This window comes from Poecilia reticulata, chromosome 9 (assembly GCF_904066995.2).
Source record: "Poecilia reticulata chromosome 9, P_reticulata-male-v2, whole genome shotgun sequence".
Classification (NCBI taxonomy): Eukaryota; Metazoa; Chordata; class Actinopteri; order Cyprinodontiformes; family Poeciliidae; genus Poecilia; species Poecilia reticulata.
In genome coordinates, this window is record NC_088838.1 from 13,801,654 (window position 1) to 13,828,937 (window position 27,284).

At 41.8% G+C, this 27,284-nt stretch overlaps 1 protein-coding gene across 16 annotated transcripts in view; it reads left to right on the top strand.

Annotated features, from left to right (window-relative positions):
* Positions 1-27,284, top strand: part of trpm3 (transient receptor potential cation channel, subfamily M, member 3) — a 172,111-nt gene that overhangs the window by 33,027 nt on the left and 111,800 nt on the right. For 3 of the 16 annotated variants that reach the window (XM_008418970.3, XM_008418964.3, XM_008418967.3), the window contains exon 1: positions 13,586-14,967. The exons of 10 other annotated variants lie outside the window; for them this stretch is intronic. In XM_008418970.3, coding sequence (XP_008417192.2) covers positions 14,878-14,967 — 90 coding nt within the window. In that variant the 5' untranslated portion in view covers positions 13,586-14,877. Of the gene's footprint in view, positions 1-13,583; positions 14,968-27,284 lie in introns of those variants that run through there. 3 more of the 16 variants (XM_008418963.3, XM_008418965.3, XM_008418972.3) reach the window with 2 other exon arrangements.

Genomic DNA, 27,284 nt, shown 5'->3' on the forward strand with positions numbered 1-27,284 from the left:
GGCAAGCACTAAAGCTAATCTGGAATTTATAGATTTCTGTGTGCTTGGTGTGTGTGTGCGTGTGTGTGCGCGTGCTTGTGTGTGCGTGTGTGCGTGCGTACGTGTGTGTGTGGGTGTGTGTGCGTGTTTGTGTGTGTACACTTCTTTGAGCTCTGGGCTGACATGGACTTGTGGGTCGGCAGTATTACCAGGTGGGTCTTGCACTAATCTGCCAGTCTACAGAGAGAAAAAGTGTCAATCGAAAGAAAAAGGCCCAATCACGTCACTTTTCTCAGGAGGCGACTTCACTGATGGATTCCTCTTATCACTGACATGCAAGATATTGTTGCAAACAGATGACCTTCCACTTTTTTCTGCGGTTCCCAATATAAAACGCAGGCTGAATACGGTCAGATTAAACGGATGTTCATTCAAGGGAGCATAAGCAACTCAAATGTGTAAAAAAAAAAAAAAAGTGGCACAATGACAGCTAAAATATTCAGGATATAATTTTTTACATAGAAATGAAACTGAAGAAGTAGCTCCTTATTCCCTGCCTCCTCATGCCATCACTCTACATAATATGTTCCTGAAAGTCTTGAGGATCTTCTGTTTTTTTTTTGTTTGGGTTTTTGCAGCTGTGATTTGGTCTTACATAATAACACACTCATGAACACTGAGCTTACCTGAAGAAAGTGAGGCCTGCAGGTCTTTTGATGCTCCTTTGACTTCTTTTAGTTGATTAGTGGTTGGACTGGTTTTGGTAGGTCAGCCACAAATGTTAGTGTTTTTCTCATCTTCCTTCAAATCAAGGCATGTCTTTTAGTCTATTTGTTGTTGATAGACCTGATCTGTCAAAATACTGTTTTTATTCTGCATGTGTAGTAATCAGGCTTCCTGTTGATGGTATCCACTATTTAACAATAGGATAATTCAATTTCCACGAAGTACAATCATTGAACGAAACAATCTTTTAAAAACTCCCTTTTGAATTTACTGTTATCTTTGTTTGATGCTAAGCTGTTAAAATAAAATAAACGTCAAATGTTTTTTGTTTGTTTGTTTTACAGTGCTGTATATAAGGAAAACTATTACATGTGTTTTCCGGACAGTTTCAAAGAACAGACAGAATTGGATCCAGAACAAAAGATTTCATAAAATGCAATTTTGAAAACGTAAAAAGCCAGCGATTATGTGTTCTCATCTTAAGTGACTTGAAGCACCGTTTAAGTGATTCCCACCTTTAAGAGCCTGTTTCCCTACAGAGCAAATTGTTATTCAGAGGTGGTCCAGCAGGGGTTGGCATATTTGACTCAGCTTTACAGGGGTTGTCTTTCATCTTGGTGACAATTTCTTCTCCACGCACACAGCTGCTCTGCCACAGCCCAGATAACCTCTACAGTGCAGCATGCTGCAGCATTTAAGGCAGCCTTAAACCCAACCCGAGGCACGTCACACTCTGATACCGCACAGTCCTCTGTGAATGTGGTACATAGCACTTCCCTTCATTCTCAAACCCATACATTAGTACAGATTTTACCAGAGATATTGTAGAACCTTAAAAAAAGCAAACTTGGGTTGATTCTTGCAAGGCATTAATGATGCAGTATTGTTGGTGCTCTGATTTATACTTAATTATGTCATAAAATACTTTAACAGTTAATGTCAGACAGAAAACAATAAACACATGCCTTTTTATTGAGGTGTTTAGAAGGTTAGCCATTTTAAAATATGCAATATTGTGATATATTACAAGATCAAATGCAATCTTGTAATTACATTTGATTTGTCTCAGCTGTTTACCTTTTATAGTGTCCATGTTAGTGACTATGCTTCTCTTCGTTGCAGAAACCTTTTCTCTTTTTCTTATTGGCTATTCTTGTTCTCACTCTTTCCTCTTTTACCTCACACAATTCTCTCTAATCCTTTCCTCAGTCGATAGTAGACGAGTGTGTCTCACAGGGACAGTAGAGATTTTCTTAGTCACACTTATCTCCTTTCATGAACAAAGAATTGAAACACAGGAACCCCCTTTTCCTCCACCACCTTACACACACTTTAGCACATGTTTTATTTTTAAAGAAGCTTGACATTTAAGCTTGTTGTGGATCAGTCATCCTTCAACTGGAAGAAAAGTGAGTTGATTTTTAACGTCTAAGTGTTGTCGGGCTTATCACTGATCCACAGGATATACTCATTTATTGTTTGTCTGTTAAACATGACATGGCATTAATATTAAATGCTAATTTGAAACTCAAAACATCGTATTAGTATGCTTGTTTTGCTTTGTAAAGCATTCTATTAAGCTAAATGAGGGTGAAAAGCTTTTCACTTTTTTATATCTGCATTAGTATATGAGACATAAGTACAAAAGTGCTACAATTCAATAAGTAATTTATTAAATGATGACCTACAATGTAATTGGTTATTAGAAAAAAAAATTACAAGTATAAATATTTATATTTTTTCTACAAAAAGTCATTTGTAATTGTATCATAGTTATAAAAAACTTGCATTAGATACTCTGCCTATAAACTTGTCTTAATGTTATATGCATTGCGAAGAAAACCCATAAAATAGGCGTTCCCCAAAGTGCCGTCAGTCAGAATCACAAACTGTATAATTCAAGCTAATGTATTATAATCAAATGATTTATTTGGATCTATGTGGGGTTGGGGGCACTTGGTACTAGAAAATGATTGTCTTTTCAAAGACCACCAGTGGCTCTTGTACATTATTCATCTACAATAACAAAGAGAGAGAGTGCCCATAATTGTGCCACACCGAGTGTTGCAACTGCTGGTGCATGAATGCCCTTTTGTAATTTCCATACACCTACACACGAACAGAGCGTGCTGCAGGCTTTACTGTAACTGACTACTCTTGTGATCTCTCTTTTAACCTTAAGGCATTTGAAATAGTTAAAATATTACAATAATTCTTTATAGTTGGCTTCTAAATGTAGTGTGATGTGCTTTTAAGTACTCTGCACGACTTCATGTTGAATGAGATCAAATTTTACTCACCACTGCATTATCAGGTCTAGAAAGGTATAGAAAAGAGCAGCCCATTATGCAGCTCCAGGTCCCATATTTAAAACCGGACCACTTTTTAAAATGAGCCATGCATTTGTAGTAGAGCTTTCCATTTATTCTTTAAAAATAGGATAAAATGAATCAGTCTTTGGAAGCTAAATTTGAAATTCACAGGAATGTTGAGGCAGATTCTTCAGTCTAAATGACAAGCCATACACGAATAGCTGTAGAGATATAAAATGGTTAGTACAATAACTTCTTCAATTTTACAGTAAACATATGAGAGTCATTGTCATAGTTTCCTCCATCCTTTGGCTCTAAAGGGGCGGTGAGGTATTGCGTGAAATATTTTTATTTATTTCCTCACCAAAAGCTAATCTAGCGTGTTGCTTTGCTTCTTCCATGCATGTTTGAGAAATTTTTTATTCTTCTGTGGCAACCATTCACTGGTGCTTTAACGCTTGGTCTCTCAGTGCCTCAGCTTCAGTAATAGCATTATTACTAAACACCTGGAAGAACTTTGCATCACACAAACTACTCTGTGCGACCCTGGTAGGAACGTTGTTAAACCAGGTTTAACAACGTTCCTACTGTTGTTAAACCAGGTTTAACAACGGTAAACTCCTGCAGGAGCTTCTTAAAGAGACTCGGATGTGGATCCCTCCAGCTCCTGCACGGTTTACGTGGACCTCTTGGCTGCTTCTATGATTGATGTTCTCCTTTTTCAGCAAGTTTGGGTCACTTCAAGTGAACTATCATTTTCTCTGAAAGTTGGTTTTTGTTCAGTTCAATTTTCATTTTTAAATGAAGTGTTAAACAGTGCTTGATTAGATGATCTAAGCATGGGATATTAACCTGTGATTACTTTAAGCCCTCTTCACAACGTTAGCACTGATATTGCCGAGATGCTTTGTCATGCTACTGCATCAAAATACTGTTGTAACTGAATCTTACAACCAAGGCATTATGGTAGTCAGTACAAATGAACAGCTCAGGTGTTTGGGATGTAAATGTTGCCCGTAGGTCATTATTTTTAATTAGCACCATCTTCTGACTCTGTTTCTTCTGACTCATCTGATAATGCATGGTGCTTGTCATCAGTCATCGGCATGCTGGGAACATTGCACAGAGCTGCTTGAGGCCGAGTATCAAAGATGAAAAATGAACAACTGATTTCAGGTATGCGAGTTCATTTTTCAGCTCTGTTTGGAATCGCAAAGATCTGTTGCAAACAGATTGTGAAAGTGTTGCCCCTTATCAGAGAAAACAAGTGTCTTTGTGATGCTGCTGCTCTGTGTTGGTATTTCTCGCAGAACAATCGGAGGCAGTTCACCAGCGTGTGGGCGTGTGCTTACACACAGTGTGCTAGGAATCAGATAGGTGATAACTGTGTTGTTGTTTAGAGCGATGTGCAACATACACTGTTCCCCACTTCACACATGCATGCCAATTAGATTCTGTACCTCAAGCGCAAACTCAGACTCTTATCAGCTTTGCATTAACTTTCTGCCTCTTTCAACTATAACTTTATTGTTAAACAATGTTTTATTGGGCCTAGCTTGATTTAAGATGGGTAAGAAATGGCTTTGCAACCATATTAACACGGCTGTTACTGTAGTATACAGGAAAATAGTGACTGATAGGGAGTTGTAAGAACTGCTGGAGTAAAAACACACTTTGAAAGGAGCTGTGTGCAAGCCTGAGCATGTGTACCTGCAGTTCCATCCCACAGCCTGATAATAATTACTTCTCTCCAGATGGAGGAGTGTACCCTACACAGCAGAAGTCTTCCTGCCTCTTCGGGGCAAAGGAAGCAGGGGGTCCGTGGGTGTGTGTGTGCATAGATGTGTTTGAGTGCATATGAAGGGAGGTATTGAACTGTCACTTACTGAGCATCCTCCAGGGAGGAGAGGCGGAGGAAGCCAAAGAAGATAAAGGCTTTTGAGGGATCGTGAATCCAGCACACACGGCTTTGTTAACAACCACCTTTTTGCCAAAGAGCTGACAGTGTCATTTTGTATGTGTCCACTTGATGGATGTAGCACATTATAGAAAATTACAGCCCTGTACCACGACTGCTTTTAGTGACACAATTTTTTCCTTTGCTGCACAAATGTGAGTTTCTCTCCCAGCAAAACTTCATGCAAGTGGGAAAAGATGTGTAATCTTGACATGGAGATTAATTTGGATCCTGTAAATTTTATTTAGTAAATTTGGTGACAACATTCAGAGTTAGATGGGTGGAGAGGATGCTAATCTTTTCTTCTGCAGGGACCACAAGGCTGGTCAGATTTTGCAGGGATATGGATGGAGCTAAAGATAGGGCAATCCTTCAGCAGAAAGCTGTGCTGGTTCCAAGTAGCTAATGAAACAGGGAGACCTTGATGGGTTGGCACCAAATTGACTAGTGGCTGTCTAGACTGACAGCCTCTAGTCAATCTAGGCTAGGTGCTACTCTAGATTGCTTCTCGTCTAGCTTGATTAGACTAGGGTGTACTGTGGTATACTAGATTGAAGTGGGTGATAGCTGACCAATGATGGTCCCTTGCATCATCAAGAGTAACCCATAATGTCCTTGCTAACACCAAGCAGTTTGGACTTAGCACTCGTTTCCACAGAGACATACTCCAAAATACTGTACCTCCATAGAAATGCAAGTACAGTACCCTGGGGTACTCTGGTATACCTCGGTATAAATTGTTTTCCTTTTATTTCACCATTTTTATTGCCTTTTTGGTATGTAAACCTTCTCAAGGCAGTGTATAGGTAAAAACAAAACACTTGTTTCCAGTTTTAAATAATTTTGTTCTTTTTCACAACCTAAACTAGCAGCCTGTTTCATAATCGCAACTTCAGACAAAACTCTCATTAAATATCTATAAAATACCATCCTAGGTGTGTCCCCAATAGTATGGTGTATAAAAAGAAATAATAGATGTAATTCTACCACACTCTGATTTTGACACTGCATGTTTAACGCGAGGCAAGCCAAGGGATTCACATGTTCAATGAGCGACCAGCTTCACAACAAATTCTTTCTCGATTGACAGGTGGAAATGGGCTTCCTTCACACTTCTGTCATGGTACAGATGGGTGGTGTCACACGGTTTATCTGCAAAGATGTCTAAGAGAGTAAATGAGCTGCAGAACACCCACATGCTGTTGGTGGATAGAAAATATGCTCCCACTCTGCCAGTAACAACTACAGCAGATTATGACTAGTCATGTGTCGTGAGTAAATTATTCTGGCATCCACTGACGAACACACATCTACAATTTCTTTTCCTTCACAATAAGCCACATAAATCTGCTCTTACGGTCCCAAATTACCGCGATTTTAGTTGCCACATTAATCAGACTGTGTGTAAAGGTTATCCGTTTTGATGAGCTCTGCAGTATAGGGTGAAAGTAAAAAGTCATCTCTTATTTTACTTATATTTTCCTTTTAAAAAAGACTGTATGATATCCAAAGATCTGTCATTGTTTTTCAGTTCAGTGCTTTTACATTGCCATTGTTACAAAGGTATTTTCTATTAAAGCACCTAGTTTTGGCCTGCAAGCCATTCAACCATGTAAAGTTACCTAATTAAGGGAATCATACACGCCTGCAAAGGATAGCTTAGGAAACCATCAGACCTAAATTGGACCTTTAGATGCCCTGCAGAAGCAGCAGCCTCTCACTTAGACACATTATTCCCATCTGTTTTCCCACTTCTAGTAAATTGCCATATGCTTTCCAGTTTGACTGACGTAAAATATTTCTGCACCAAGGTGATTCTCTATAAACCATTAGGTAAAAACTTGACATATCTTGTCACGAAGTGCAGTGTATTTCAGATTTATTCAGGCAAAACTGCACATGAGGAGGAGAAAAGGAAGTGTTTTTGAAAAGTAAGTGGCTTAAAAAAACTGACAGGCGACAGGCAGTCTCTGAAACTGATGCCTTTAAGAAACAGGGGAAAACAAATCCACAGAAGAGCTACCACAAAGCTGAGAGACTCATCGTCTCTCAGTTGAACATTCGTATGCCAGGCTTTCAGGTAATAGTTTCTCAGGAATTGCATTGTTGGTGCTTAAGTACAACTTTGTTTATTCGTTAAACATAATAAAGATGTTGAAATTAGTGGAACAGTGCTGGTCAAATGCTCACAATTAAATATCTAATAAGGTCGTGGGGCTAGAAAAAATAAAAACAGATTGTGAAGGATTAGAGTATGGTGACGATGTGGCACAAAGGAAATCTATCTGGGAGTATCGTTCTCTCCATTATCAATGCTCTTCCTGCGGCACATCAGTTTTGATTACCTCATTCTTCTGTAGTTTTAGAGACCAGCTTTTATGTAATGCTGATAAAACCATCACTAGTTTCAATTATCATAACAAATCTGTTCTTAATATTTAGTTTAACTGGGGAATATTTAAAGCACCAAAAAAACCAACAAAATGTGCTTTTACCCAGGCTGTATTTGGCTTGTTTTTTTTTTCCACAGTTCATATTCCAAACAATAGGTGTCACTATTAAGCAAATAATGCCAGTCTACAGAGCGACAACAGAAGAAAGGTCTTCTCTTATCAGTTACTTTTCAGACAAACAAAACATTGAACCTTAACATAATCAGATTGTACTTGTACCATTTTCCTTCTGTCTTTCTATCCGAGTCCTTTTCTTCCATCCCTCCTCATGTGTCAATAGAAAGCTATTTGTTGCTAGAAGCAGATGATAGTTTGTGTTCTTTGCATTTACGGGCAAAAGCATCTTTAAAAGCTTTCCATGCGCCATTGTAAAGTGCAACGCAGGCAAACATGGTAAATACAGGTTGCTGTTTAAGCTAGTAGTTGCAACAAGATTTGTTGTGTACAAAAATGTAAACTAGTTCTTTTGTTATTGGACTTAATATTTTTTAAGAAGAAAGAGACACTCAAGAACTACTTTTTTGAAGAAAAGAACAATACTTTTGTTCAAATATTAGGTAAAACATAATGTGTTATGTCTTTAGAATTATACACTGAAAGTGTGCAAAAAACACATCAAGTCTATTTTTATATAAAAAAGCTCATGTTGACTATGTGAAAACAAACTTTATAACTTTTTTTTAAATCTACTCTTTCAATGTTCAGACTACTTTTTTCCGTTGAGATATATTCTTCCAGTGAAAGGCTGATGATTTTATTAAATCACAGTTTGGCGGCTTAATGGTCTTTTTCTAAGGTTTCTTTGTTTTTTCCAAGTATTTTAATTCTTTAGATTACTGCATTCCTCTCATAACACTGTGGCTTTCATGAGCTGATTCAACTCGTCTTATTAATTTGTGTCCTCAGCAGTCTGACATAACCAACCTCTGCTTCTTTTCTTCCATTCATTGTAACAAGAAAAAGGTATCCATCCTCATGTCTCTGCTTTTCTTTTCATCTTTCTCTGTTCTTTTGTCTTTTGTTTAGTTTACAATCTTTACACACAGTGAAAAGGCCCCAAACTGTCTCAGATAGACGCTGAACCTGACGTAAGGCAAAACCTTTTCATGTCAGAGAACTTCTCCCACGCTATTCCTACCGAGTCGGCCCAGGGTCGGCTAGTGGAGATGCTCCAGATACAGCCAGGTCTCTTACCTTGTCACGCTTTGCCCTGCCAACACGGAAATGTTGATTTATTGAATTTGTCATGGATATAGAACTCTGGGTCACATCAATGAAAGACTTCAGTTTTGTTAAAAAAAAAAAAAAAACTCCCATCAGAAATAAGGAATACATATCAAGAAGTGTCACCAATGACACCATGCCCCCTATGTTTTTTTTTATTTTTATAAAATCAATCTTTCTTTATTTAAAACCTTCTGACTTACATTTCAACTGTAGCCTTTTTTGAGAGGCTAATATCAATAATAATAATCTCCATGGATCAAACCATACATGCAAGTCAATCAAGAAAAAGTGCAGAAAGAAATTCTTTGTCACTCTGATTTACTCTGATGCACACTGATCCAAGCCTTAATTTGAGCATTCTTATCCTACTGATGTGACTAATATTACACAGAGTCACAAATAATATCACCAGTGAGGGCGGTTTGTGAAGCTGCTTGCACCATTGTAGGTTTTATAGTATTAGCTTTGCCTCTGCTGCCTGGCAGACCAGTTCTAGTTCACATTGGAATTTTCTTGTGAGCCCAAATTTTCCTGTTGTGCTTTCAGTGGACTGAGATTTGAAATCTTTTCCAAATCACCGGGTCAAGTTCAGTAGGACATGTAGAACAGATGAATCATGTGTGGTTAAATACTTCTACACATCTGCAGCTTGTTTTTGGAAAAACGGTCCATTTCTGTCTCAGCTGGTTTCATCATGAGCATTTTTTTTAGACCTGCTCAATCCCCTTTGGTTGTGATAACAAACCGTTTTTAGTTTATTGTAAAGTTTAGAATTTTATACGTTACACATGCTCTGTCCGACAGCTCTACAGTAAAATGACTGTAAATCAATTTCTTCATCTTCCACTTTGCAGTACCCAGTGGGAGACATGAATGTGTGAAAATCAAACCTCATCTTGTCAATTCTTGTTCTGTGCCAAGACACGAGTAGCTTTTAACATTGTGATAATTGGTGCAGCCATGAAAAGCAAGAGGAGAGAAGAAATGAGAAACCATCTGTGTTGTGTGCTTGTGTTAAACAGATGCCCTCTTTTGTTGATGACTTATACTGAGCTTTTTATCAGAGAGATGACGCTGACCCGACTTACTGTGTTAAATATTTTCATATCTTTGAAAAAAAAAAAAAAAGGCAGAATCCTCCGGTTCATTTTGATCAAGAACAGTTTCTAGTTCATTAGTGTTTCAGTTTTGTTCATGCTTTTTTTTTTTCTGTTGAATTCTGTTGCTGGGAAATGGATGAGAATAATGTGCATTTGAAGGCTGCCATCTAGGGTCAAAATGTGGGCAGTGCAGGGTGATTCACTGAGATGCGTTTGCGCAACCACTTAATATAGTAAAATGGGCGGGTGTGAGTTGGAGTGTTAGGGGCAGGGAAATTGGACTGGCATTACTGTTTTTTCTTCTTCTTCATGTCCACAAATTCACTCCATGTCTGCTCTGACGGACAGCTGAGAGAGACTTGGGATGACTGCCTGGTCGGTGATGTGGATGCTGTTAATGTCAGTGATTAACTGTTGGTTCAAAACAACGATTAAACACAGGATGGTGACTCAAAGGAGGAATTGGAGCATACACTAATAGATTGGGATGTTGTTCACCTTAAAAATCGTGAAAAGAAAAGGCCTTCATTAAAATTCTCAATACCCTGAAGTACATATAGTATCGCATATGCATACTTTAGAAGAAAAAATCCTACGTATTTTGAATCCAGTTATACTGCGATACTGCTCAAGAGAGAAGTAATGAATAAGTTTAATTTTGCAGACAATTTCCAGTAACAGTGCTAACATTTGTCCTTACAGATTTCATGTCTTGATTGAGTTTTGGTGTGTGTTACAGCAGTTTAAGATGCTATTGTCATCAACCCACTGTGAAATTTCAGAGCTTTTATAATTCACTGGTTTAACAAGACAGTAGTTAATGCTTTCTCAGATGCTCAAAACATGTCAAATATGTCACGAAGATCACACTTCTCTTGAAACGAGTCTGGATAACTCAAACAAGAAATGCAGCTGAGATAAAATAGCTTGTCTATTTTCTTTGTTTGCAGTCAAAAATTGCATTGCAGTCAAATATTAACATCCTCAGATTTGATTCACTTAGCAAAGGAGGCCATGTCTGACAGAATGATAGCATGGTTAAATGCTCAAAAATGTCAAAGTGAAAACTGTGAATTTTCTGCCAAATAATTAAGGAGTAAACACATTTTATTATCAGTGTCATGAAGCTGAATGTTGTATCACAAATCACTTGGTACAAATACAGACACTTTCTATAACAGCCTTCTTAAAAAAAAAAACAAAAAAAAAAACAAACAAAATCAGTTGAATTAATTCAAATGTTGTTGTTTAAGACAAATCAGTCTTTGGTTTTGATCACTGAGTTAGTTAAATCTTCACATAATTAAATGAAAATAAAATAATAAAATTTTTCTGTGGCTGCCCCTTTTGGGAACAATAACTGCTAGCAAGTAATTTCTGTACTTGTTAGCAGTACAGAACACTATTTCTGAGCAAACTGCCTGTCATTTTAAAGGCGGCATCTCTACTGTAATTTTCAGATCTTTTCACAGATGTCCAATATGATTGGGATCTGGACTCGCAGAGAGCATGTGAATTGCCAGGTTTTATTCTCAGTTCATTCTTGAGTGGTTTCAGTTTATTTTCCTCTTCTACCCGTGACCTGCAGCACAGGCTGAGCTCTGTGACAGTGAGTAGTGTGTTTCTCTCCAGGATGCCCTGGTGGCTTTGAAACTTCACTGTTCTCTGCAATTTCGAGGTTTTCTGTACCAGATGCAGCAAAGCAGCCCCAAGACAAACCCAATCCCACTCAGCCCACAGTAGGTGTCATGGTCTTTTAATTGAAAACTTCATTTTTCCTTCCGTAAACATAAAGCTTATGTCAAAGGTCTCAAAGTGAAATGTCCAGTTTTGTCTCACTTGTCCAATTTTAATAACATGGCTGATTGCCCACTCTCCTCTTAGCAAATTACAGTCCTACTTTTTTGTGTTTTCTGTCAACTGTGAAACCCTAAAAGATGTTCTTAAGTAGAGCCTCTTGAGGTTCAAAATGAAACGGATCTTGTAATCAGAAAATGATGCATCTTGACCTTGGAGACCATCTTGAATAGTTTATTTAGCTCGTTTTCTACCGCTTGTCTATCTGATCAACTTGAGTTTGCATTTTCTCTCACGTTGTTCACCTTGAAGGTTGTTAACAAACCTTATTCTTTTATTTACAATTAGCAACTTTCATCACAGGAAAGTGGTCTTGTAATAGAGATGCAATGAGTAGGATATTGTGGCTGATTTCTGTTATCTTATTTTTGTAAAGCTTAGATCTGCTGATATAGACCTGGGCCTTTCTAATATCTTTCATAATACCTTGGAAGTTGCAGTATGTGACGTTGATAAACAATACGTTTGCTACATACATATTTGTTGAAACCGTCACTATGTAGTAAAAAAAAGTCCAGGTCCTCTGTCTTCTCTCCATGGTCCTACAGCCATCTACAGAAATACATCGCTGACGTCTAATCAGAGCCAGCAGGAGGGTCTTGGCGCTATCAATCACTCTCGTGTACACGCTGCTCTCTCCCTTCCCCTTGCTAGCTGCTTGGCTACAGCTGGTTCTCCGTCCCAGAGCCTGCAGTAAATGTGCAGGCTAGTTAGATTGGCCACCGATGATGGCGAATAAACAGTTTTCGTACACTGCATTTCTGCAGATGGCAGTAGAACCACAAGGAGGAGGCAGAGGAGCTCATTTTTATGTTACAGATACAATGTCTTATGTTATACTATCATGACATGGTGACAGTTTTAACAAATATGTAAAAACATATATTTATAAAATTACAAACTGGAGTTTGAAAAGGGTTCAAGAAAAGCATTCACAATGTTTTTTTTCAAGCCATTAGTTTTTTTATATTATCAGAGATGTCATGAAGCCACATTTGTGAAAGATTAGTTGCTGTAAAAATGTGCTTTACAGGTTTAAAAAAAAATTTTTTTAAAAAGATGACATGTCTATGGAGTTGCCATAGGCATAAAGCTCAAAGTGAGAAGCCGTGCTCTATTCAGCCTTTCTGTGATCTGCAGGAAAATCTCAGTCTCTCTCTCTGTTTCTCACCTTGAATCGTCTTGACATGTCGTAGAAAACACAGTCTCCTTTCAAAGAGCTACTCGCGTTTCTGTTTTTTTCATCTTATTCCGTTTAAACACAAGATTTCTAGGAGCATCTTTACCTTGTAGCCTTTACCTTCAACGTGGATATGCCTAGACATCTCTCCCTGAAGTCTCTTTGGTCTCTTATCAGTGTGTTGCATTGAACAGAACCAATCTTCCTTGCAATACTTCCTGTATATTCCCTTTAAATAAGTTGAATGGCGGATGAAAAGGTTGAAGATACTGATCACTTGGTTTGAAACATAACGGTAGCTTTTTTCTTTTCATTTAACCAAGGATTCCCACAAATGCGACTGTACTATTTTAGTGTGTCTTTGTAAGATAAACAAATGATTTTTGTTTTTTCTACAAGTTTTTCTTTTTTACACATAAAATAGAAATAAATATGCATCTGGCTGTTTGATAGAAGTAGTAGTTTTGAATACAACCAAAAAATGTAGGAGTTTTAAAAACTAACCCCAATTATGCACCAAATCATATTTCCTTCAACTTCATGTGGTACTTCCAAACTTGGTAGACGTGTTTACTGAGTGAAAATGGTTGGACCTCTTAGTTTAATGCATCATGATTTGATTTCCTGATTTCCAGCAGATGAAATGAAAAACAGCTGCAACTGATTGCTGCATGTCACGTCCTTATAGACACAGACAATTAGGGAAAGTAAAAGGCCATACAATGGCAGGAGATGCCTGGAATAGTTACCATTACCATCATTTTTTTAATTTATTTTTTTATTTGTCTTTTACAGTAGATGAGATCAGCTTAAGCTATTTCTTAAAGACAAATTTTGCTGGAGAAATTGTTTTTTCTTTTGGTTATTTCATCTGAAAAAAAAAGTCTGCTATTTTTCACCCCACTTTTGTCAAAAGAGACTGAAAAACAAGTGTCAACTGGTGCACAGAAACAAAAGCACGAGTCAGTTGGTGCAATAAATTTCAGCAAATGAGCGAAGGCGAAAGAGAGATGCTTGAGGGCAACGAAGAAGATTTTATCCACAGTGACAGTCGCAGCATCAGTCCCGTCAGAGGTTTCTAAACCACTTTGGAGAATTTTCTGCATAATTATGATGTCTCACGTGTGGATTTCTAAGTAGGTCGCACTCCTCTCTGTTGCTGCCGCACCAACTTGTTTCATTTGCTTCCATCTTCAGCCTCCATCTGAAGGCACTCTTTAAGACAGAGCTTCGGCTCTGCTGCAACCCATTTCCACATGGTGCCTCATCACATCTCTTCCTTCTCTTCCCATTCTCTCCATCTGCCCTCCTACCACTGTATCTCTCCATCACTCCTCCTTTTTCCATGTGCAGAAACAGTCGTTCTCTCCTCTCTCCATATTTTCAGCTGGTTCATCAGTATTGCTTGATATCATTATTCCATCTCTTTTTTTCTTCCTTCTCTCTCTCTTCCATTCTCTCTGTTTTCATCTTGGAGACAGGAGTGTGCATGCAGTCTCAAATTTAAGTCTCCTCTCTGCTTATGCGCTCTGCGCTACGATCCTTCTTCCTCTCCCCTCCGTGCTTTACCGCACTGCTCACATCTCCTCTCTCCACATCTCCTTCTCTTCCTCACTTCCTCCTTCTCTACCTGCATCTCTGTCACACCACAGGCTTGCATCTCTGCTGGGCATTGCTGCGCTCTGCTTTGCCGTTTGGAGAAAGGCTGTACGCTCTGGGGATCTTTTCGCGCCAGGGTTGAGCACATTCCAGCTTCTTGCAGAGGAGGATTTAGCTGCTCTTGGTGCACCAGGTTTGACTTGCCTTGGATTCCTTGGATCTGTGGGAGCTGGAGAACAGGGGAGGACAGGAAGAGGAGGAGGAGAAGGGTGAGAGGTTTACTGGCTTGGAGGAGTCGAGGCTTCAAGGTGGTGGAAGTGGCGGCTGATGGTTGCCTGTCGAGGGTCATGCCCTGGGACTTGCACGTTATTCGGCAGTTGGAGTTGGAGACCGTCTCCCATTTTTGCCCCCCTCGTGGGGCAGAACTAATCCTGGTGCCGGGGAAAGCTGCCGGGCACCAGTGGCTACAGCGTGAAGAGTGGACACCATGAACCAGCTGGACGCACCAAGACCACTTAACTGGACCATCAGGAAACTGTGCCATGCAGCCTTCCTGCCATCTGTGCGCCTGCTAAAGGTAAAAAAAAAAAAAGACATAAAAATCACAAGAGAGCCGGAGAGAGTGGAAATGAGCTAAAAAATAGATGCCCAGGGAGATGTGAAAAAATATGTCAGGCAGCTCTCCTGCTTTTCTGCTCCTCTCCTAAGGAAGACAGCTGTTAACATTCTTTAGTGTGAACACTGAAGAATTTTCTTACAGAAGAAAATTATTTATTGTGCTTTTAATCGGTGAATGCATGGCTTTCATTAAAGGACGGACAGTGGGTATTTTTCAGTTGAAAATAAGAAAAAGTGGGGCAAAGCTGCCAGCGTAACGCTCTCAGAGGGGAGCTTAAAGGGCTGGAGGAGTGGGGATGTGCAAAGAGTGGCGGATAAAAATGGAGACAGGGAAAAGCGGGAGCACAATGTTAGAGAGGTTCAGAGAGAATGGGACAAATATGAGAGAGAAGGGTGAGGAAAGTGTGTTAAGGAAGAAAAAAATGACACAAAGGGAGTGGGGGGGGGTGCAAGGACATCACAGGGTCAATTTTAAAAGTTTTATTTACAAAACTAACAAAAGTGCAGACTGTGAACTGCTGGTTTGTGATTAGAGTAATTGAAGACATGGTAGCTTAAAAAGAGGAATTTGCAGGAATGTTTTGGAAGAAAATGCTCCAGAGGAGAACGGAAAGACGTGGACGTTTTGCACCCAATTCCAGCAGAGATCTGATATGATGAATTACTCATCACATAATAATGCTAATAGGATAATGACAGCTTTGTCTGCTTATTTTGAGTTGCAAAGGTTTAGTCGGGCGACTGTTTTTACATCACCTGAGTAGACATGCATCATGGGAACTAGAGCATCTTGTGATATTTGAATATGTTTTGTCACTTCTATGAATCCACAGTCCTTTTATACAGCTCACTTACAGACGTTTGTATCCTAAAACCTCATCTTTGTGCGCTCTTGTGATTTTATAAGCCAGTTACAGGCGCTCTGTTCAGGGGGCTATTGTTGGGGGTTCTGAATACCTCTTCTTCACTCTCCTTTGATCTGGCTCCATCAAAGTACCTCACAGAGCAGTTTTGCTGTGATGTTGAACCACACAACCAGAGTGCCTCGACTCATGTGTCGTGCATTTGCATTTGTATGCCGTGGTTAAATGAATGTCGCTGTAAAACCTTGATTGAATCTGCACAGTCTGTGAGGAGGGGGGAGTGTGGATGGCAACACATGCTGCAGAGCTTAACATGAGGTTCATGTTCTTAACACATTTGACTTCATCGTCATCTAATTTTGGTCAATTTACACTGAGAAGAGTGATGTCTACTATAGCCATAGAGAAAAAGTGATACTAGAGGAAAAATTTATCAATTTATTTTATTTCTTTTCTCATCATATAATTGTTTTTTTCTCTGTCTTTGACATTAATTCAAACTAAACATTTTCTGTTTTACCTCATTTACGATTACCAAAGCATTTTCCATTATTACTTCCTTGAGAGCTTTAAATACACTAACGATGCTGTGCCTTCAGGAAAGCCCAGATGATTATGTCATAGTTTTGGAGGCATTTGATGGCTTAAATATCAACAATTTGTTTCCATTTGACTTCTGCAAACCTGTGGATGTATTTTAATGCAACTCATTAAACACAGTGCTTCCCTGTGTGACATCACTGAAAAACAAACAAAAAAAAATATTGATCAAGATATTGAGGGGAGAATTGTAGACCTCCATAAGTCTGTCTGACTCTTGAGTGCAATTTTCAGATCCCGGAAGCTGCCATGTTCACCTGGTTAATCAGTATACACTCGAGTATAAACACAGAGGGAATTCCCAGCCATCACATTATTAGAGAAGGAAGCTTATTCTAGGTCTCAGACATGACGGTGAAAGCAAAACTCTTTGTGAGGATTCTGGCAGAAGCTGGTAAGAGAGGACCAATGCTCTTGAGTGGCTAAAATGAAGAAGCAGTCACTTCAAGAGCAACATAAAAAGTCAGTTTGCAAATTTGCACAAGTCAAATACATTAATTTGTTTGGGAACATCTCCTGTGATCTGCTGAAACTAAACGTGAAGTTTGTGGAAGTTTGTGGCTAAAGGGAGAAAGCTAGAGAAACTGATCTGCCTGGGAAGTACAGGGATGGTAGTATCAATGTTGTGGAGCATTTTGTTCCAGGAGGGACTGGTGTACTTCAAAAAGTAGATAAGAAAAAACAGAACATTATGTACAAAACATTGAGGCAACAGATGAGGAAGTTAACGCCGGGGCACAGTGGGTTAAGAAAGAAAAGAAAATGGGTTGATATTAATTTTCTAACAAAATTCATTTTTGTTATCTTTTTACTGCTTTCATGCATCTTGTCTTTCTCATTGCTGTTTGGTTTTGGTGATCACCTAGTTGCTACTAAGTGCAATGATTTTGCTGGTCTTGGAGTTCTATAGATATTGCAGTGGAATGTTGTTTGTACATTTTGAGATTTTTTTTAGCTCTATGATATTGCTTATAAGACGGGTTATTAGGAGATTTCTTCCTAAACTGTTCCATGAACTAGTTCTAAAATATTTGACAACATGCATGCATTTATAATTATAGAATATTGCTGATATAGTTAAGGTTTGCCTGAGTTTGTCTGTTGAATAAGAAGGAATGTTGGTCTTCACTCTGTACGATGTTGGGATTTTCCCAGAGATGTATTAGACTGTCAGACAGAAATTAACCTAAGACCGTGCCGTTATTGTTGGAAATTTCTGCCTGGCACATATTTTTTCCCCCATACTCCTCTGACCTCTTACCTCCCACCTGCTGCCAAATGCAGACTTAGACTAGTGTGTGGCTCTGTGTTTCTTTTTTTTTTTTTTCCTGTCATCTCCACACAGGAAAAAATGTCTTGCACATTGTCTATGCTTGCATCAGTGCACATGCCTGACAATGAGTGTGTGCGTCTGTGATGTGGTCCTGCAGAGCCAGTTGACATGACAGCTCATGGTGGTTTTGTGTACAGTATGATTGGCCCCTGTGGTCTACTCACTGTTGTACAAATATTGTAACCTCAAATGTAAGCGGGGTCCAAATTGCCTCTGTGGATTAGGGGGAGGGCAATGTTAAAACATTGGCTAAATACAGTAACCACTGTAATGCATAGCTTTAAGTGTTCCATTGTATTACAAATAAAATACATTTAATATCCCAGCTATCTGTTAATAAGCAAAGATATAGAAAAAATAAATATTATACAACTATACAAGCCAAACCCATTGTTTGGCCTTAATGACCATTATTACATTTGGGTGAGAAATCTCCCAAGATTAAAAACACAATCCCAAGTGTGAGGTTGCAGTGTGGCAATATCATGTTGTACACGAGTCCTAGCAATGCAGAATAGCTTAATGCAGACTGCCTAATTAGTCGCAAATTTCTTGAGGTACGACAAAGTCAGTGTTTTAGAGTGGCCGTAACAAAGTCGTGATCTCAGCCTTATGGAAAATTTGTGGGCAGAGCTGAAAAGGTGTGTGGGAGAAAGGCGGCCTACAAACCCGACTCCGTTACATCAGTACTTTCACAAGGAAAGGGGGAAAATCCCATCAAGCTACTGTGAGAAGCTTGGAAAAAGGTGAACAATTCTTAAAAGAGGAAAAGTATCTTTCTGATACTGTCAGGGTCTGTGTTTTTTCCCCTTTTGTGTCCTGGTTTATTTCCTTTAGTTGTTGTTGTTTTTTTTTTTTTTTTTTTTTTACCACTGGTCTCTGAGCCGCTATCCCTCGGACATCCACGAGATGTCACCCATGTGCCACCCCTGGAAAGCGGCGGGGTTCTACCTGTGCGCACACCGGCAGCTTGTTTACAGGGAATGAGCCCTGGATATAAGCAGCAGCGTCACTCCTTCTCACCGCCTGAGTGTTTGCTCACCTCGGTACTGAACGCTCCAGAGATAGGCCCTCTGTGATTCCTCGCTGTTCGCTAACTCTTTGTTGTCTTCCTCGTCAGATATCCAGTTGTCTCCCCGTCGTTCCCAGAGACCAGTTTCCCCGGGTTGTGTGAGTCTGTCTCCCCGCTGTGGATCACCTACCTCCTGTGTCTCTCCCCGACGCTACCGGTGTTACCGGTTAGACGCCACCCCTCGTGTGTTCATCTTTCCCTCTTCGTGGATCCTTCTCCGGTGGAATCCCCTTCGGAGCGTTCCGGGTCAGGAGACCCACGTCCGAACCTCACCGGAGAAAAGAAAGTACAGGAACCAGAAACCTACGCCGCCATCACTGTCCGCTCTCCAACGAGCTCTAAACTAACACTGACCAGCCGATAACCCATCTTCCTCAAGTAAGCCCTCTCTCTGTTGAATTCCGGACACCATCTTCCACGCAGTGCCTAACGTTGTGTCTCTCATCGGCAGTAGAAGACCTGGTCCTTCATCCCAGTATTCTCCACCCTTCCCCTGACTTCAATAAATAATTATTGTTTTATTTTCGTCTCTTCTGGTCGTGTTCTTGCATGTGGGTTCGTAAGATCAACTCCAATATGACAGAACACTCAGGCCAGTTCACGACCTCCGCAGACGCGATCAGAAGAGCGATCTCAGATCAACATGCCCTCATTCAATCCCACGACGCAGCTCTGAGGGAGCTGAGTACCCGCCAAGCGGAAACAAACCTTCGATTAACTGAATTGTCCAATTTCTTACAGAACTCTGCTCCACAAGGCGCTAACCACTCTTCCGCTTCCCCGTCTGCTCCGTCAGTGGCTCCGGATCCACCGGTCCGTCCCGGGATTTTCGAAATCCGCCCGGCAACTCCAGATAAGTTTGCTGGCGACATCATGAAAGTAAAGGGTTTCATACTCCAATGCACCATAGTTTTCAACCACTCACCACAGAGTTTTCCCCATGATAACAGTAAGATCTCCTATGTGTTATCCCTATTGACGGGTCGAGCCCTAGAGTGGGCCGAATCCCGGTTTGTTACGGCTTCAGAATATGGATGTTCATACCCTGAGTTCCTAGATGAACTAAAACAGGTTTTTTGCCAAGAAGCTGAAGGAACATCATCCTCTAGAGACTTGCATGGGTTAAAACAGGGCCAGAAAAGCGTTTCTGATTTCGCTATTGAGTTCAGAATTAAGGCGGCCGCCTCGGGCTGGAACGCTGTGGCTCTCAAAAGCGCGTTTTTTCACGGCTTGAATGAACACCTCAAGGACGAACTAGCCACGTTAGACGAACCCGAATCATTAAGTGAATTTATCAACCTTACCATAAAACTGGATAACCGGATCCGGGCTCGGGCTAGGGAACGTAACCACCGAGTCACCTCACCACGTACCTCTCTGACCAATAACCAGTCGTCCGCTCAGCCATATTCCCCCTCTTCTCGGACTCCGGATTCTGAACCCATGCAGCTGGGAAACGCGAGGCTCACGCCCGAGGAACGCCAACGAAGGCTCCGATCTCGGCTTTGCATTTACTGCGGGGAGCCGAATCACGTGATCGCAAAATGTCCGTCCCGTTTAAACCCGTTGGTCCGGCAGTAGAAACGGGGACACTGCCGGCACCTTCCACCACCAGACCCCGTCTCACCATGCCTGTCACCCTGTTTACCCAAGACGACTCTCTGTCCCTGTCAGTTCTCATAGACTCCGGTTGCGAACAGAACCTCATCAGCTCCGACCTAGTTTCTCAGCTCTCCGTGCCCACTGAACTCCTACCTGTTCCCCTCCGTGTCGCCGCCTTAGATGGCAAAGGACTTCCGCAGATCACCCACTGGACTAAACCTCTGCGTCTGTTAATTTCTGGCAATCACACTGAAGAGATTAACTTCTTTGTTTTTCCCACAGCCAGCTCACCCATAGTTTTAGGGTTTAACTGGTTGTTCTCTCACAACCCTCAAATAGATTGGGTCGAGGGAAGGATCAATTCATGGTCTCCCAGATGTCATTCCGCATGTCTCCGTTCCGCAGCTCCTCTGCTGTCCAGGTCGTCCAACATGGCGGAGGCTGAATTGCCTGACGTCAAGTCCGTTCCGAGTGAGTACCATGATCTCATCGGTGTATTCAGTAAGGACAAGGCCCTCTCTCTCCCACCTCATAGGCCGTATGACTGCGCCATCGACCTCTTGCCTGGGGCTCCTCTACCTGGTAGCAGGCTGTACAACATCTCCAGGGCCGAACGCCAGTCCATGGAAGAATACATAAATAAATCACTCTCTGCAGGAATCATCCGAACCTCTTCTTCCCCTTTGGGTGCTGGGTTTTTCTTCGTTGGAAAGAAGGATGGTTCGCTGAGGCCCTGCATTGACTATAGAGGCCTTAACCAGATCACCATAAAGAATAAGTATCCGCTACCTCTACTCTCCTCAGCCTTCGAGCCCGTTCAGGGGGCAACCATCTTTTCTAAACTGGACCTAAGAAACGCATACCATTTACTCCGCATTAGGGAGGGAGACGAATGGAAGACTGCCTTCAAGACCCCTCTGGGGCACTATGAGTACCTGGTCATGCCTTTCGGTTTGTCTAACGCCCCCTCTTTCTTCCAGGCTCTCGTGAATGATGTCCTCCGAGATTTTATTAATGTGTTTGTTTTCGTCTATCTAGACGACATCCTCATCTACTCCAAATCCCTCGTCGAACACCAAAAGCACGTCCGTCTCGTTCTCCAAAGACTGTTGGAGAACAAGCTCTATGTGAAGGCCGAAAAATGTGAGTTCCATCGTCAGTCAGTAACTTTCCTGGGATATGTCTTAGAGAGCGGACAGGTGAGAGCGGCTGATGACAAGATCAAGGCAGTTCTGGATTGGCCCCGGCCCGAGACACGCAAGCAACTTCAACGGTTCCTAGGCTTCGCCAATTTCTATCGGCGGTTCATCCGGAACTATAGCCAGACCGCATCTCCCCTCACAGCTCTTACCTCCATAAAGAAAGCATTCACCTGGACTCCACAAGCCGAAGCAGCCTTCACCGAACTTAAGTCCCGGTTCTCCAAGGCCCCCGTCCTCGTACAACCCGACCCAAGCAAACAATTCGTGGTGGAGGTTGATGCCTCGGATACAGGGGTCGGGGCTGTATTGTCCCAGATCACTGAACCTGACCTGAAATTACATCCATGTGCCTTTTTTTCCCGCAGGCTCTCGCCGGCTGAGAGAAATTATAACGTAGGAGACAGAGAACTGCTGGCCATAAAACTGGCCTTGGAGGAGTGGCGTCACTGGCTGGAGGGGGCGGAACACCCCGTCCTAGTATGGACGGATCACAAGAACTTGTCGTACCTTCAGTCAGCGAAAAGATCCAACCCTCGCCAGTCACGTTGGTCACTGTTTTTCGCACGTTTTAACCTGTCCATCTCCTATCGTCCAGGTTCCAAGAACGTAAAGCCTGACGCTCTCTCCAGGATCTACTCCCCAGATGATTCAGAGGAGAATCTGGCCCCCATCCTTCCACCAAGCTGCACTGTCGGAGGATTGACCTGGGAGATGGAAGACATCATCCGCCAAGCCCAAGTAGCCGAACCCCCCCCTGAATCTTGTCCCCCAGGTAAAATTTACGTTCCCTCAGCAGTCCGTGCCCGTTTCCTGCATTGGATTCATGCCTCAAAGTTCTCCGCTCACCCTGGAGTCAGCCGTACCATAGGGATGGTGAACCGCAGGTTTTGGTGGGGGTCGGTACATAAGGATGTTAAGGAGTATGTCTCCGCCTGCACCGTCTGTGCACGCAACAAGTCGTCCAACCGACCCCCTGCGGGCCTCTTGCAGCCTCTACCCATCCCCAAACGACCATGGTCCCACATCGCTGTCGACTTTGTTACCGGACTCCCAGTGTCAAAAGGTATGACCACCATCCTCACCACCATTGACCGCTTTTCTAAGGCCTGTCATCTCATTCCCTTGCGCAAACTACCCACCGCTGCTCAGACAGCGATGTTACTAATAAAACATGTCTTCAAGTTACATGGAATCCCCCAGGAGATCCTCTCCGACCGTGGACCCCAGTTCATCTCGCAGGTCTGGCGCCAGTTCTGCTCCGCCTTGGGTGCCAAGGTGGCTCTCAGCTCCGGGTACCACCCCCAAACCAACGGGCAAACGGAGCGTATGAACCAGGAGCTGGAGGCCACACTGCGATGCCTCACTTCCACCAACCCCGATGACTGGGCCCAACAACTACCATGGGTAGAGTACGCACACAACAGTCACATTTCAGCTGCAACAGGTCTTTCCCCTTTTGAGGTTGTCCTGGGCTATCAACCTCCGCTCCTCCCGTCAGACGAGGATAACATTTCGGTCACGTCGGTGCAGCACCATATCCGTAGGTGCCACCGGATCTGGAGTGACACCATCTCTGCCCTGAGTAACTCGTCTGCTACCAACAAGAGGCTGGCCGACCGACGAAGAGTCCCGGCGCCTATTTACTCCGTCGGACAGAAGGTATGGCTGTCCACACGGGACGTTCCCCTAAAGTCCATGTCCAAGAAGTTGTCCCCTAGGTTCATCGGGCCGTTCGAGATACTGGCACTCGCTGGCCCCGCAGCAGTGCGTCTACGACTCCCTCCGTCCTTACGCATCCACCCTACCTTCCACGTGTCCCAGATAAAACCTGTACACTCCAGTGAACTCTGCCCTCCGGCCGAACCCCCTCCACCCTCCCTGGACAGAGATGGCCAACCCATCTTTGCCGTCCGCCGACTCATTGCCTCCCGTCGACGGGGTCGGGGCTACCAGTACCTCGTCGACTGGGAGGGCTACGGCCCCGAGGAACGGTCCTGGGTCCCTGGGTCGTTTATTGTGGATAACACCCTCATTAGGGATTATTGGGACTCTCAACCCTCATCCTCTGCTCGGCCGCCAGGTGGCGTCCGTTGAGGGGGGGGTACTGTCAGGGTCTGTGTTTTTTCCCCTTTTGTGTCCTGGTTTATTTCCTTTAGTTGTTGTTGTTTTTTTTTTTTTTTTTTTTACCACTGGTCTCTGAGCCGCTATCCCTCGGACATCCACGAGATGTCACCCATGTGCCACCCCTGGAAAGCGGCGGGGTTCTACCTGTGCGCACACCGGCAGCTTGTTTACAGGGAATGAGCCCTGGATATAAGCAGCAGCGTCACTCCTTCTCACCGCCTGAGTGTTTGCTCACCTCGGTACTGAACGCTCCAGAGATAGGCCCTCTGTGATTCCTCGCTGTTCGCTAACTCTTTGTTGTCTTCCTCGTCAGATATCCAGTTGTCTCCCCGTCGTTCCCAGAGACCAGTTTCCCCGGGTTGTGTGAGTCTGTCTCCCCGCTGTGGATCACCTACCTCCTGTGTCTCTCCCCGACGCTACCGGTGTTACCGGTTAGACGCCACCCCTCGTGTGTTCATCTTTCCCTCTTCGTGGATCCTTCTCCGGTGGAATCCCCTTCGGAGCGTTCCGGGTCAGGAGACCCACGTCCGAACCTCACCGGAGAAAAGAAAGTACAGGAACCAGAAACCTACGCCGCCATCACTGTCCGCTCTCCAACGAGCTCTAAACTAACACTGACCAGCCGATAACCCATCTTCCTCAAGTAAGCCCTCTCTCTGTTGAATTCCGGACACCATCTTCCACGCAGTGCCTAACGTTGTGTCTCTCATCGGCAGTAGAAGACCTGGTCCTTCATCCCAGTATTCTCCACCCTTCCCCTGACTTCAATAAATAATTATTGTTTTATTTTCGTCTCTTCTGGTCGTGTTCTTGCATGTGGGTTCGTAAGATCAACTCCAATATGACAGATACATTGCCAGACTGAGAAAAAATTTACATTTTCACCCAGTGTACATTTTTGGTTTCTGATGTATTTGAAAATTTAATATACTTTAGTATGCTGACAGCCAGAGTAATGAAACCTAGAATAGAAATTAGCTCAAATAATGCTAGACCCATCAATGTAGCGTATGTTCCTTTTTATTCAGATATTAATAACTAACTTAACAATGTTGAACAACTTTAGTCTCTATGCATTTGGCTTCTTCCTGAAATTTGTGCTGGTCTAAACCCAGCACAAAGTTAAGCTTTGAATTTTGTGTAAACCAACTTTAGACTGAGAAATAAGCCTGGAAAATCTAGTTTCATCCTCCCACCTAAAACCCTCCTTTGCTTCACCTCGGTCAAGTTTTTGTAGTTTCAGAATAACATCATCTGAATTTATTGTGCTTTTTTTGTTTTTTGTTCAAAGGTTCAATCAGTGCCTTTCTACCCTGCAATTCTAGAGACACAAAAAATGAAGCTTAGAATTGAAATATCTGCTTTTGTTCTCTTTGTAAACTATTTTAAGCTCTTTTTTTCCCTCTCTTGCATCTTTGCTTTGTGATGTCTGTCTCATTGTGTCTTTCATCATCCTTCTGGCATCTTACTTATTTTAGTACCTTGTATCTCTTTGCCTGCTGTCTATTAACATAACGCATAAATAACTTTCTGTCATGTTCAAGACACACAGGGGGTGGAATCTGTTGAATATATTTTCATCACTGCTAAAAATAATTTCATCATCATCATCATGTTTTGTTTTATTTATTTTTATCTACTTTTACTTGTTACATTTTATTTGTTTCTGTCACAGTTTTTTTTTACTATTGTACGGTGTCCTTGAGTGCCAGAAAGGCGCCTTTGAAATAAAATGTATTATTATTATTATTATCATATTAAAAGGTTCTCCGTTGCAGATCTTTGCTTTATTTTGTGCAGTTTAACTTTCATGAGAACACTTAAACTCCTCATATAAAATAGATTATCTTTACAGTATATCCAAAATTAAATACGTTAAGAAGGAACATACATGTTTTCGCCCATAGATGGCACTAAACATGTTTGTATTTACAGTAGCAGTACAGTAAGGCACCTAGATACAGCAACATGCAGGTCATTCGTTTAGCCCTTTCACATGCATTCTCTTACAGCAGTAAGTGCAACGGCACAGAGTGACACTAACACATTTTAAAAATCACTTATTTCCTTTGGGCGTCCATCTCAAACAGCTTCCAGAGTGCCAGCATGGCATCAAAACTGTTGCTTTCTCTAAGGTGTCTTGTCCCCAATAAAATCATCATTTGTGATTTAATGGAGTGGTTTAGATGGATGTCAGGCTGTTTTTCGAGACTCTGAATTAGATTTTGTTTGATTAAAAAAAAAAAAGAAAGAAAAAAAGTCAACTCATGCAAATTAGGACAGCTGGGATTCTTCTAATTTCCAAGCTTTGATTAACTGATTGCATTTTCTGCTGGTGCTCAAAAGGAGAAAAAAAAAAGCCCTTTCTTACATCTTGTGTGTTTAATCAGGTGCATTTCAGTAGACTGCAGCACTATGTGGAAAGTTGACTTCTTTCAGAAATTCATTTTAAAAAGTGAAAGAGTCATATATTGCAAGTATTTGTGTATGTTAATTTCAATTATATCATAAGTTTATATTCCCGAAAGGAAATTAATGTTGCTGGAACTCAAATCATCCATGAGTTTTACTTGGTACCGGATAAATGCAGCCTGTTTTCTACATAGTTGGAATCCTTTTCCATGTCTGGCTAAAGTTGAAGCGCTCCGGCAGAATTCCAAATAGCTGGTCCGTACTGCTCTCCGGGATGCCGTGTAGCTTTTTCCTGTTGAATCTCTCTTGCGGCCCGGCTTCTTCTTCTCCTGACTTCTAAAATCGCACGGAAGAGGGGGAGATGAAGTTAGCACTAGCATCCTTGATGTGGTTCAAGAGCAAGATGAAGAAAGTGACTGAGGTGCAAGATAAAATATTTTAGGTTTGACAGAAAAGATGTGGGTCAAGCGAGAATTAGAGGTTTGATTGGTTCATGGGCTGTAGAGCAGGAATCGAACTTGTTGCTGAGTTCAACCAATTTAAAAATGTGTTCGATTATTTGGTTCTGTCCAGACTCCCAGTGATCTGATGCATCTATTTTATTGTTTTGTTGGAGATTGCTCTTCGGTTTTATTTTGACTTGCTTTTGCATAGAGCTCAATACAAAAAAGTTTTCCTCGTTGGAGGCTTTTTTCTTTTGTTAAGCTGTTTGTCTAGCTCATTATTGCTTAAGGTTTTTATTGCGGAAGAATATTACTGTTCTGATGGGGACGGTGTTGTTCATGGATACATTTGTGTAGCTGGTCTGAAACTCCATGGTGCATCCCTGTGTGTATTCTAAAATTATGCTTTCTCACCATCCTTTGATTAACTTCTGTCAGTTTTCTTTTTCATTACAAGTTGCCTCTAAACAAAAGGTTAGTACATCATGCAGAGAATGACAAGGTAATGACCTCATTTGCCCTGCGCTTTCTGCTCATGGTACCCATATGTGCTTTCATGACCTTCGTGTCAGTGTGCAAACAAGTCTGACAAAAACACCATAGGGAAATTATGAAATTTTGTTAA